This window comes from Rhinopithecus bieti, unplaced genomic scaffold, assembly GCF_001698545.2.
Source record: "Rhinopithecus bieti isolate Rb0 unplaced genomic scaffold, ASM169854v2 scaffold_36553, whole genome shotgun sequence".
Lineage (NCBI taxonomy): Eukaryota > Metazoa > Chordata > Mammalia > Primates > Cercopithecidae > Rhinopithecus > Rhinopithecus bieti.
The window spans coordinates 698,336-711,581 of NW_016815774.1; the positions used below are offsets into that span (position 1 = coordinate 698,336).

General features: G+C 41.5%; 1 protein-coding gene across 1 annotated transcript in view; it reads left to right on the top strand.

Annotated features, from left to right (window-relative positions):
* The window catches only part of ILRUN (inflammation and lipid regulator with UBA-like and NBR1-like domains), an 86,088-nt gene that overhangs the window by 15,395 nt on the left and 57,447 nt on the right, over positions 1-13,246 (top strand). The window contains exon 3 of the mRNA XM_017853579.1: positions 7,535-7,732. Coding sequence (XP_017709068.1) covers positions 7,535-7,732 — 198 coding nt within the window. The remainder of the gene's footprint in view (positions 1-7,534; positions 7,733-13,246) is intronic.

Below are 13,246 nucleotides of genomic sequence, written 5' to 3' on the forward strand. Positions count from 1 at the left end.
TTTTTTTTTTTTTTTTTTTTTTTTTTTGAGGCAGCATCTCGCTCTGTTGCCCAGGCTGGAGTTCAGTGTTATGATCATTGCTCATTGTGTCCTTGACCTCCTGGGCTCAGGCAATCCTCCTGCCTCAGCCTCTCCCGAGTAGCTGGGACCACAGGCATGCACTACTGTGCCCAGCTAATTTTTTAATTGTAGAGATGGAGTCTTCCTGTGTTGCCCAGGCTGATCTTGAACTCTTGGGCTCAAGCTATCCTCTCACTTGGATAGCTGAGATTACCTATGTGTACATTGCACATGGCCTCCCAGCACTTTTACAGGTCAAGGCAGGACAGGAGGATCACTTGAGCCTAGGAATTTAAGACCAGCTTTGGCAATGTAGTGAGATCCTGTCTCTACAAACACTAAAAAGAAAAAAGAAAAAAATACAAGAAAAACATTGTTTTGATGTGCTGCAGCCTCTTTTAAGACACACTAGAAATAAGCTAACCATAGGCTGGGCATAGTGGCTCATGCCTGTAATCCCAGCTTTGGGAGACTGAGGTGGAAGGATCACCTGAGGTCAGGAGTTGGAGACCAGTTTGGCCAACATGATGAAACCCATTCTAAAAATACAAAAATTAGCCGGATATGGTGTTGGGCACCTTTAATCCCAGCTACTTGGGAGGCTGAGGCAGGAGAATTGCTTGAACCCAGGAGGTGGAGGTTGCAGTGAGCTGAAATCATGCCACTGCACTCCAGGCTGGGTGACAGAGTGAGACTCTGTCTCAAAAAACATTAAATAAATAAAAATAAATACATAAATAAGTTAACCATAGTTCTTTGAAAATAGTGTCTCTGTGTCTAAATCTTTCCTTTTCTTTCTCCTTTCCTTTCCTTTCCTTTTTCCTTTCCTTCCTTTCCTTTCCTTTCCTTTCCTTTCCTTTTTCCTTCCCTTCCCTTCCCTTCCCTTCCCTTGCCTTCCCTTTCCTTTCCTTTTTCCTTTCCTTTCCTTACTCTCTCTCTCCCCTACCCCTTCTTTCTTTCTTTTCTTTCTTTCTTTGTTTCTTTCTTTCTTTCTTTCTTTCTTTCTTTCTTTCTTTCTTTCTTTCTTTCTTTCTTTCTTTCTTTCTTTCTTTCTTTCTTTCTTTCTTTCTTTCTTTCTTTTCTTTCTCTTTCTTTTCTTTCTTTCTCTTTCTTTTCTTTCTTTCTCTTTCTTTCTCTCTCTCGCTTTTCTCTCTTTCTTTTCTCTCTTTCTTTCTTTTCTTCAAGGTCTCACTCTGTCACCCAGGCTGGGAGTGCAGTGGCGCAATCTTGGCCTCCTGGGCTCGAGTGATTCTCTTGCCTTGGCCTCGTGAGTAGTTTTGATTACAGATACGAGCCACCGCACCATGCCTGGCTAATTTTTTAAAGTTTTTGTAGAAATAGGGTTTCATTGTGTTGCTCAGGCCGTTCTCAAACTCCTGGGCTCACACTATCCTCCCACCTTGGCCGCCTAAAATGCTGGGATTACAGGCATGAGCCACTGCACCTGGCCTTAAATTATTTTCTAATGACTTTTGGGGGCAGGCGTTGGGTTTCGTATTTCTCGTCACATCTAATGACAATTTATGTTGACTGATGGAGGGTGTTTTAACTTTCTTATTATTAATGAGAACTTCAGAGAAATTCTGAGAGGTGGAAAACTAGGCAAAAGAGAGTATTTAGCTAAGAATATGTGGTTGTGGGGGTGCCCTGTCTAGCAAGTTAATTTGATGTGAGATGATTTAAAACTCTGGGGACTCAAATAAAGCTCTAAAAGTGACCTTTTATTGATTTGGTTTACTTTTCAGTTCTTTACAATTCAGTTCTTTATGATGGAGAAAGACTGGCTAGACCAGCCTTTTATGTAAGAATGTACCAAATTGAATTGTTATTCTTAGTTTTTCTGGCATATTTAGAAGTAACTCTCCTTTGGAGGAAAGTTCAGTGTGTCATTGACCAAACACATAGTTTGGACTGACGCAATGTTGTGGATGACTCAGGACACCTGTGGCTTTGTAAAATTTCATTTGCCCCTTTCCTTTTTAGTTATAACAGTGGTGCATTGTTAGTTTGGGAGGTACATGGTAACAGAGGAAAATAGCCATATTTTCTATTTTTCTTGAAATTCTTACTTGTTCAAAGTCTACTATACTTTGCCTAATTTCTTTCTCACCTTGCTTAATTTTGCCTGCTTTTAAAAAATATCAAGACAATTTCTTCATTTAATAATAACTTTTATTTGTCATGTTTTTATTCTGAATTTAAAACCTGCTGTGTTACTGATCAAAAATGCTTTCAGAGGCTGGGTGCAGTGGCTCACACCTGTAATCCCAGCACTTTGGGAGGCCAAGGTGAGCAGATCACTTGAGGTCAAGAGTTCAAGACCAGCCTGGCCAACATGGCAAAACCCCACCTACTAAAAATTCAAAAAATTATCTGGGCATGGTGTTGCACGCCTGTAGTCCCAGCTACTCAGGAGGCTGAGGCATAAGAATCACTTGAACCCAGGAGGCAGAGGTTGTAGTGAGCCAAGATTGCGCCACTGCCCTCCAGCCTGGGCAACAGAGCCAGACTCCGTCTCAAAAAAAAAAAAAAAAAAGTTTTTTGGAATCTATCTATATATATTTTTTTAAATAAATGAGGTTTGTTTGGAAAGTGTGACTTATTCAAGTTTCATTTGTTTATTTTAAAGTGAAGCCAGTACCTTGTTTACTTATAGTGAAAACAGTGAAAATGGCCTGGCTTTCTGTGAGCTCTTCAGTGTTTTTAAATACTGAAAGTTGTTAGAGTACTGTTGAAATGTTTTAAATACCATCTTGTGGCAGACTGACCATTTCGTATTTCAGAAAGCCTCTTGATATATCTGCTTACTTACTAGCCTGTTACTTGGGCTCATGGGGAGCTTGGGGAGGTTGATATGCAGTAGTTAGAATGTCAAATCAGAACCCCCAAAGCCTACCTTTCATGTTGACTTACAAAAATCTCTATTGGTGGGCCTGACTGCTTTTCCCCTCTGCATTTGCTTTGTAACCTCAGTTTAAAACAGCCTCTGAATCTCTTCCCTTGTGTGAAAGGGCATTCTTGTGCCTGAACAGATCTTGAAAGGTGAGGTAGCAGTTGCTAGAGATTTTATCTTTCAAGGTGCTTTGAATAAATAGGTTTTCTCTTCTTCTGGAAGTTGTCCACCCAGCTGTAGAGTAGTTTTATATCTATAAATTGGATGTTTTCCATTTGGTTAAGGAGAATCCGGCCACGCATAACTGAGTATCAGGCATGTTATTTGAGAGAGGAAGAACATGCATGTGCACAGGTTCTTTGGTGTCATCCTAATCTGGCCTGAGTTCTTTCTGTAAATAGAGTAGTAACATAGAAGTAGGGCAGGCCCTGGCAATTTTTCCTCTGGCTGTCTTACTCTCATTCATAACCTCCGTAAGAAATAAGCACTCACTGAAAGAGCTACATAAATAATAATTTTCATGCACTTCTGTCTTGTCGTGTTTTAGGCGTGCTGGGCATTCAAATATACCACAGATGAGACTGATAGGGACCGCATATAGTTGTCCCAATAGCGTTCCCCGAAGAAGGCAAACGTCACACGCTGTTTAAAATTAAATTCCTGGCCAGGTGTGGTGCCTCAACCCTGTAATCCCACTACTTTGGGAGGCTGAGGCCGGTGGATCACCTGAGGTCAGGAGTTCAAGACCAGCCTGTCCAACATGGTGAAACCCCATCTCTACTAAAACTACAAAAAAATTAGCCAGTCATGGTGGCAGGTGCCTATAATCCTGCCTATTCGAGAGGCTGAGGCAGGAGACTTACATGAACCTGGGAGGCAGAGGTTGCAGTGAGCCAAGACCACGCTGCTGCACTCCTGCCTGGGTGGCAGAGTGAGACTCCGTCTCATAAATGAATAATAAGATAAATAAATAAATAGAAATAAATAAACTTAAACTCCTAATATTTTTTAAGTCCTTTATTAGATTTGCAAAAACAGAACTGAGACATTTAATAACATAGATGCAGAATTTTAGGATTCAGACTTCTGTCACTGTGGAAGCATTGGAAGCTTAGTAAACCTGAGCAGGAAACTTGGGAGTTAAAATGAAAATTTGAAACTGTCCCTCTAAAAATATGAGTGGACAGAATTCTCTTTACCAGCACCTAGAGCTTCTCAGTGCTCTGTTGTACAATTGTAGTAAATATTAAGCTGAGCATGTTATGATAACCCTAGTGTTTCTCAGACTTTGGTGAAATTTTTGTGATTGTCATATGAGAGGGTATCTTGGGCATATTGATCCAGAGTTGTCTTTATTTTTTGAACTTCATAGAAGTGAATTAAAGGGATGGGAAAAGAACTTGAGAAAGAACGATTATTTCCTCCATTTTTCTTTTAGTGCATTAAAATAGTTAGCTTTCTACCTTTCTCTTCAGTATGATTCTAGAGAAGATAATTTTGCTTCTTTCATTCAACACATTTTATTATGTTCCAGTCACTTTATTAGGTACAAGGGAGAAATGGTCACAAGATTGATGAAGGTTTCTGCTTTCATGGAGCTTAATATGAAATGCAGTGTCCACACTTATAAGGGTTAAAAAGGAGATCATCATTAAGGTTTGTCTTCTGCATTGCTATTTGGGTATTCCTTACTGTCTCCAGACTATTTCTATAATTGTATATACTTACTAAGTCCCAGGATTTCTGGGACTGTTGGACTTTTGATTTTTGTGATGCTTGCTACCATCTCAAAATTGTAACATGACAGGTTTTTTGTTTTGTTTTTACTTTATTTTAAAAAATAAAGTGATATTTCATATCTGGAGAATTACAGCCTTAATTATATACTTGATTGTGATGCTTAACTAGGAATGTCATAAAACGTGGATTAGTTTTTCTTTTCTTCTAGATAGAAATCTATCCCCCATTAATCCAGTTTGCAACTGAGACTTAATTTGGAGCCCAGTTCTATTATACTTCTCGAATTCAGATTTCAGGTATGCTTAGTGTAGTCCAGACAACTCATTGTATTTCCCTTCCTTCTGTATCAAACATCATTATCTTTGACCTTTTCAGAGTTGTTTGACCTAACAGTTGTGACTATAAGAGCTATATGTATCATTGATGACGCTCAGAAGGCAGATGATTGGTTTTTCACTTCATAGCCAATGAACACTTCAGAGTTGTTGGTGGATAAGTCTTCCAGTTTTTTTCCCAGAGGCTCTTTAAATACTCCACTGAGAACTAATAGGTATTTGGAGTACCAAGAAGTGCAGGACCTTAGCCAAATGCCAGTGTTTAATGTTACCCACTTAATGTTTTACCGACTAACTCAGTTTCTCTGGAATATAGCAGCACTCCTTTTGCACAGCTAAGATGACCCAATCATCTCAGCTGCTTGTGGTTGTGCCTAGGAGAGCTAAGTGTTTTTCACACCCAGTCTTGGTTTGCCTTATTTTCTTGTAAGTTCAAAAAAACAGACATATTTTTGGGTTTTCATAAAAACAGACATTATCTTGCTGCAGGTGTATGGGTATGTGTATGTGTGTGTATGTGTGTATCTTAAAGAATAACTGTGGATTTAGCCCCATGATAGTAGTATAGTTTTTCTCTTGGATTTTGGTCTTTAAGGAGACTGACATTTTGTAAGGTGCTTCATGTCAGCTGCTATTCTGCTTGTTGTGAGACAAATAGGCTTTTGCCAGACCTCAGAAATGAGGAAGATAAATTGCATGTATTGTCAGTGTATCATCCACAACCTTTCCAGCAGCAGTGGTTGCCTTTTGTAGGGTTAACTTAGGACATTTTGTTGGCAAATTTTTTAAAAAGAAGTTAGGCTAAAACATAGTGGCCACTGCTTTAGCTGCTACCCCTTAAGACCCAAGGAGCACAGAGGGTGCCATTCATAATGGAGCTGAGATTTCAGGAATGGAACTCTGGTTTCCTTTCTCTGTCTGGTTTATTTCCAGTAGTGAGCCATCAGGTATGTCAGAACTGGGCACTTAGAGAGCAAAGAACTGAGGCATCTTAGAGTACTGATAGCAGATAAATGACAAGCACCCTCTGTTCTGAGAGTCCTGCTATGTTCAACTTTTCACAGTGGTATGTTTTTATAATGAATGTATATATTCCAAAAAAAGATATATAGAGGTTTCTGTCTACAGTTAAAAAGGAGTTTATCAATTGCTGCATATTGGAGAGACTTCACGGGAAAGATCACATCTAGTCACTGTGTGGCTGCCTATACTGCTTGACTAGTGAGAACTAGTCAACACATAGATTTCTTATGAATTAGTTACATGAAAATAGGTACACAAGAGTGGATACTGGCTGGGCACCATGGCTGACGCCTGTAATTCCAGTGCTTTGGGAGGCTGAGGCGGGCAGATCACCTGAGGTCAGGAGTTCATGATCAGCCTGGCCAACATGGTGAATCCCCATCTCTACTAAAAATACAAAGATTAGGCCAGGTGCGGTGGCTAACACCTGTAATCCCAGCACTTTGGGAGGCCGAGGCGGGCGGATCATGAGGTCAGCAGTTCGAGACCAGCCTAGCCAACATGGTAAAACCCTCATCTCTTGTAAAAATACAATAATTAGCCAGGCATGGTGGTGTGTGCCTGTAATCCCAGCTACTCAGGAGGCTGAAGCAGTAGAATTGCGTGAAGCCGGGAGGCGGAGGTTGCAGTGAGCCAGAGATCGTGCCATTGTACTTCAGCCTGGGCGACTCTTTACTCTATGAGAGTTACAGGTTAAATCGTGTTTGATTTAACCTGTAACTCTGTAAAAATCTATCTCCCTTTGACACATCTGATTGACCCTTCTTCCCATCCTTTCCGCAAGTACCTCCAGCTGGTGCCAGGTGCCATTGTTCTTGCAACCACAGTTCATTGATGTTATCAGGGGAGATCACCCCATTATTTATATTTTCATCACCACCTGAGGTCTAAACTTTTACTGCCTTTTATATTCATGTGGTCTCTTGAGCTCTTGAGTATTTTATAGTTATGGACCCCAGAAGAAAAGTCATACTTCAGGCAAAAAGCAATTTTAAGTTAAGAATAATACCATTGAAATTACTCCTTGTGTGCTTCATCCTCTTGTTTCTGTGGAAAAACTGGCAACAATCAGATATACTGTGAAAATGGACATATGTTACCTTTTAGTAGAGAGAGCTGTCCCCTAAGCATGGGCCTGTGTTTCATCTCCATGGCTCTTCATGGACATCATTCTTAGGTTCTACAGATTCAGTGTAATGTGTGGCCTTCCCTGGAGTCACCTGAAACACTCATTGTCTTAAGGAACTGCCTTGCTTTTGCCTTATGTGCTTCTTCATAGGGTTAGATTATTGGTCAGAGGTTGTTGGTTCTGATAATTCCTTTTGATCAGTTGTGTGAGACAATATATGGCTCAGGTGTATGTGGTTAGGTTTACGTATGTATGTGAGAAAAAGAAAGAGGCCTCTTCTACAGTTTCATAATAAACTGCACCCGGCATAGGACCATTGATTGCCTAACATTTTTTTCTTTTGCTTGAACTCAGGGGCAGAGGCCTGGCCTCCAGGGGTTTGTCTTAAATATGTCGGGGGAGACCAATTTGGACATGTGAACATGGTGATGGTGAGATCGCTAGAGCCCCAAGAGATTGCAGATGTCAGCGTCCAGATGTGCAGCCCCAGCAGAGCAGGAATGTATCAGGGACAGTGGCGGATGTGCACTGCTACAGGACTCTACTATGGAGGTGAGTATGTCCTTGTGCAGCCCAGGGTGAAGGAACTAAGGTAACATCTTACAACATCCCCAGTGTTGCTCACAGAGCCTGTCAAATTGCATGACAGGGCATGGCCTCTTTTTAACAGTCACCCCATGCAGGTAAATGATTTGGATTTTATGACTAATTGATTTAGTCTAGTGCTCTTTCTTTTATCCTAGGAATATAATTTAGTGACCTGTATGAGGTATTATATTTTGCATTCTAAATAAATATTTAGTGCTGTTGTTTTTATTATATAAGCTGGTAGATGCTATAAGAGTACTAAAGGCAGTCCTTGTTCTCAAAATCTCTGGACACAAGTCATAAAACAGATAATGCACAAAATGTGCATACTCCTTCCAACCTACTTGTCAAACTGCTAACATATCTCACTCCCTTCTCTTTATTGCCAGATTTTTTGAGCAGTGACCTGTACTGTCTGTCTCTTTCACATTTTCCATACACTCTTCAACCCAATTTATCTTTTATCCACTCCCCACTCCAGTGAAAGTTAATCGGTGACTACCCTGCTTCCAAATCCAATAGCCTGTTTACAGTCTTCATACCAGCTGACCTTTTAATGATCATTTGGCACCATACTACACATGTTTTTTGAAATATGTACTTTCTTAGACTCATAGGACATCTCTCCTGTTTCTCTTCCTCTTCTCTGTTCTTTCTCTGTCTCTGTCTATTCTCAACTTTACCCTGGGATTCCTAGATTCTCAGTTGAGCCCCATTCATGGTTGGTGACCTCATCCACCCATGTGGCTTCAGCTGTCACCAGTATACCATAAACGGCGATGCTCAAATTAATATCTATAGCTGTGGCCTCTTTTCAGAACCCCACACCCATGTTTTAACTTGTTATGGGCAGAACTTTTAACATCTCCCAGACAGAATTTATATTTGCTGGACATGGTGGCACATGCCTGTAATCCCAGCACTTTGGGAGGCTGAAGTGGGAGAATTGCATGAACCTAGGGGTTCGAGATCAGCCTGGGCAAAACAGAGAGACCTTGTCTCTACAAAAAATAAAAATAAATTAGCCAGGCATGGTGATGTGAACCTGTCATCCCAGCTCCTTGGGAGGCTGAGGTGGGAGAATTGCTTGAGCCTAGGAGGTCAAGGTTGCAGTGAACCATGATCATGCCACTGCACTCCAGTCTGGATTACAGAGTGAGTCCCTGTCTCAAAACAAAACAAAACAAAAAAACCAACCTTATATCCTTCTCATTGGCACCCCCCCTGAGATAATCGGGTCGGAAACCTGGGAGCCATCATTTGTTCTGTCATTCCTAATCACAAACTGATTCCTATTGGTTGCACTATATCCTGTGTCCTGGAGATCAAAAACAAATAAATAGTACATAGTACTTGCCTTCAGGGAGCTCTTAACTGGACTCATGGCCTGTAGGCCAGTGGGACCTTTGGAGTTATTTCTAGAAGTCCTAGAATTAATGATCTCATATATGTTTTTGCAGCCAGTGGCAACTTTAGAAATGTTAATATTAGAGTCTCATAGTGCTTATGTGACATCATTCTTTGCCTAAAGCCTTTGTACCTACTGTAATGAAGCTAAACTCCTTGGCACAGAATATAAAGCTCACGATGTGGCCTGGCCTCATTTTCACTCCCATCTTCAGTTATCCCCTAACTCCCCAACAGTCAGTCCCCAAAGATGCCATATGCTTTCACTTCTCCATGCCCTTGCTCATTTCTCTCATTGCCTGAAATAATCCTTTTATTTCATCAAATTGCTGCTCATCCTCAAGGCCCTGCCCAAGTCACCTTTCCTCCTTGCTTCCTCCCCCTTGCTTACTCTCTCCACTACCCTAAGAAAATTCATCCCTCCTCCTTCATTAATATCATGCACATGCTTGTTACTATATTTAACACATTGTATACTAGGTATTTGTTTTGCTTATCCTATTTTTATCCCATGAAATTGTGAACAATTTGTTGAATAATTGAATAATCACATATCAAAATGCAGAGAGATTATTTGTCCCTTCCCTGTAGGACTCCATTTTCAGGCAGTGTCTGATAAGAATCCCCTCATCTGGGGTTGGAAGTGGTTTCTCCCACAGCTGAGCTCCTTTATATTAGCTCTTCACTTCTCACTCCTTTGTTTCTTCTCTTGGCACTTTACCTCTTTCTACCCATTTAGTTTGATAAATGTCTCATGTCACCTTTAAAACTGAAGGTGACACGTGTCTGATTTATCTTTGTAACTCTCAGAAATGTTGAGCTTAATGCAGAATGGAGAGTGGCTACTTAGTAAATTTTTTAAATACATGCCACCATTTTTAAGGGGAGAAGAAGACAATATACATGACTTAAAAAAAAATCCCTTTGATGAAAAAATACTACGGCCGGGCGCTGTGGCTCAAGCCTGTAATCCCAGCACTTTGGGAGGCCGAGGCGGGCAGATCACGAGGTCAGGAGATCGAGACCATCCTGGCTAACACGGTGAAACCCCATCTCTACTAAAAGTACAAAAGCTTGCCGGGCGAGGTGGCGGGCGCCTGTAGTCCCAGCTACTTGGGAGGCTGAGGCAGGAGAATGGCGTGAACCCGGGAGGCGGAGCTTGCAGTGAGCTGAGATCCAGCCACTGCACTCCAGCTTGGGCGACAGAGCGAGACTCCGTCTCAAAAAAAAAAAGAAAAAAAAAAAAAGAAAAAATACTACTTATCAATGTTCCCTAGTGGTTAAGAACGCTAGTCTTGTTTTATGTGTGTGTGTTTTTAGTGTTAAATTTAAAATAATTATCACTATGTGGGACATTACATTTTATACTCATAGCAACTCTCTCAAATTCAAAAGTAGTTGGAGTATAAATATGAGGGGACTTTAAAAAGATCTTGGAAAAATGGAATTAAAAGATAAAAGTAAAGGCTGGGTGCAGTGGCTCAAGCCTGTAATACCAGCACTTTGGGAGGCTGAGGGAGACAGATCACTTGAGGTCAGGAGTTCAAGACCAGCCTGGCCAATCTAGTGAAATCCCCTCTCTACTGAAAATACAAAATTTAGCTGGGCAGGTGGCTCACACCTGTAATCCCGCTACTCGGGAGGCTGAGTCAGGAGAATCATTTGAACCTAGAGGCAGGAGGTTGCCTGTGAAGCGAGATTCACGCATTGCACTCCAGCCAGGATGACAGAGTGAAGGCTTCATATTAAAAAAAAAAAAAAAAAAAAGATAAAAATAAGATATATAAACTTTATTTTCAGCATAAGCTTCATCAGGTTCAAGACACTTTTGTAAGTAATGAATAACAGCCATTTAGTCCATCCCCAAAGAACTGAGGGTCCCAGGATTTAACCATGTAAATGCGGTGTTTTTACAATTATTGTTACAAGAAAACTAGGTGTCCATTAAAGATTTTTAAGACTGGAAACAAAAAGAAAGTAAAGGAACCAAATCAGGACTGTAAGGTGGATGCCTAGTGATTTCCATGGAAACTGTTAGAAAATTGCCTTTGCTTGATGAGAGGAATGAGCAGGACTCATAGTGGAAAGATCTTTTTCTGCTAAGCTTTGCTGACTTTCTTAAAACTAACACACACAACGTACCTTTTTTTTTTTTTTTTTGAGATGGGAGCCCTTGCTCTTGTCAACCCAGGCTGGAGTGCAGTGACATGATCTCGGCTCACTGCAGCCTCTGCCTCCCGGGTTCAAGCGATTCTCCTGCCTCAGCCTTCTGAGTAGCTGGGGTTACAGGCACTCACCACCACACCCAGGTACTTTTTTGGTATTTTCAGTAGAGGCGGGGTTTCACCATGTTGACCAGGCTGTTCTTGAACTCCTGACCTCAGGTGATCTGCCCACCTTGGCCTCCCAAAAGTGCTGGGATTACAGACGTGAGCCACTGCACCTGGCCTCTCTTTCTTTCCTTTTTTTTTTTTTTTCATTGGTCATCCAGGCTGGAGTGCAGTAGAACGATCATAGCTCACTGGACTCGAAGTCCTGGACTCGAGCGATCCTCTTGCCTCAGCCTCCCAAGCAGCTGGGACTACAGGCATGTGCCATGATACTTTTTTTTTTTTTGGTAGAGACGAGACCTCCCTATGTTGCCCAGGTTGGTCTCAATTCCTGGAGTCAAGTGGTCCTCCCACCTCAGCCTCCTAAAGTGCTGGGATTACAGGCGTGAGCCACTGTGCCCCGCTCTCAAAACAATATTAGTATTCTTCGGCCCTCTAGAAAGTTGACAAGCAAAATACCCTGAGGAGCCAAAAAAAAGTTGTTGCCATGACCTTTGCTCTTGACTGGTGCACTTTTGCTTTGACTGGCCCACTTCCACCTCTTGGTAGCCATTGCTTTGATTGTGCTTTGTCTTTAAGGTCACAGTGGTAAAGCTGTGTTTCATCTCCTGTTGTAGTTATTTGATAAATACTTCAGGATTTTGATCCCACTTGCTTAAGATTTCCATTGAAAGCTCTGCTCTTGTCTGCAGCTAATCTGGGTTCAACAGTTTTGGTACCCATTGATTGGAAAGTTTGCTCACCTTTAATTTTTTAGTCAGAACTGTGTAAGCTGAATCAGTTGAGATGTCTGTGGTGTTGGCTGTTGTTTCTGCTATTAATCGTTGGCTCTGGTTCAGTTAGAGCACAGACAAGATTAATTTTTTCCTCCAAAATTAATGTGGATGGTCCGCTGCTATGGGCATCTCCAGCATCATGTTGTCCCTTCTTGAAACAGGTTATCCATTCATAAACTGCTGATTTCTTTGGGGCATTGTCCCCATAAACTTTTTTGGTGTGTGTGTGTGTTTTTGAGACGGAGTCTCGCTCTGTCGCCCAGGCTGGAGTGCAGTGGCGCAATCTCGGCTCACTGCAAGCTCCGCCTCCCGGGTTCATGCCATTCTCCTGCCTCAGCCTCCCAAGTAGCTGAGACTACAGGCGCCCGCCACCATGCCCAGCTAATTTTTTGTATTTTTGGTAGAGATGGGGTTTCACCGTGTTAGCCAGGATTGTCTCAATCTCCTGACCTCATGATCCGCCCGCCTCGGCCTCCCAAAGTGCTGGGATTACAGGCGTGAGCCACCACGCCCGGCCCCCGTAAACTTTTTGTAAAGCATCAGTGATCTTCCATAGTGGATTCAAACTTCACTATGAATTGGATGTTTACCCTTGCTTCAATTTTAGCAAAATTCATATTGCTCTGATAGGGTTTTTTTTTTTTTTTTGAACTGATGTCTTCTCCTTGGTGCCTCAAACTAGATGCTGTTCAGATTTGTTATAATAAGCTAGTATGAGTTTATTTTGATGCAAAAACAAATTGAAATCCATGCATAGTTTTTTCATAATACTCATTTTCCATGAATTTTTTTCATTTTTTTTTTAAATTTGATTTTGTGCTTACCCACCATGAATTTTTTGAAGATGATTGGGGCAAAAACATTAAATTTTTAACTTAAAACTTCTAATTTTGGCCGGGTGCGGTGGCTCAAGCCTGTAATCCCAGCACTTTGGGAGGCCGAGGCGGGTGGATCACGAGGTCAGG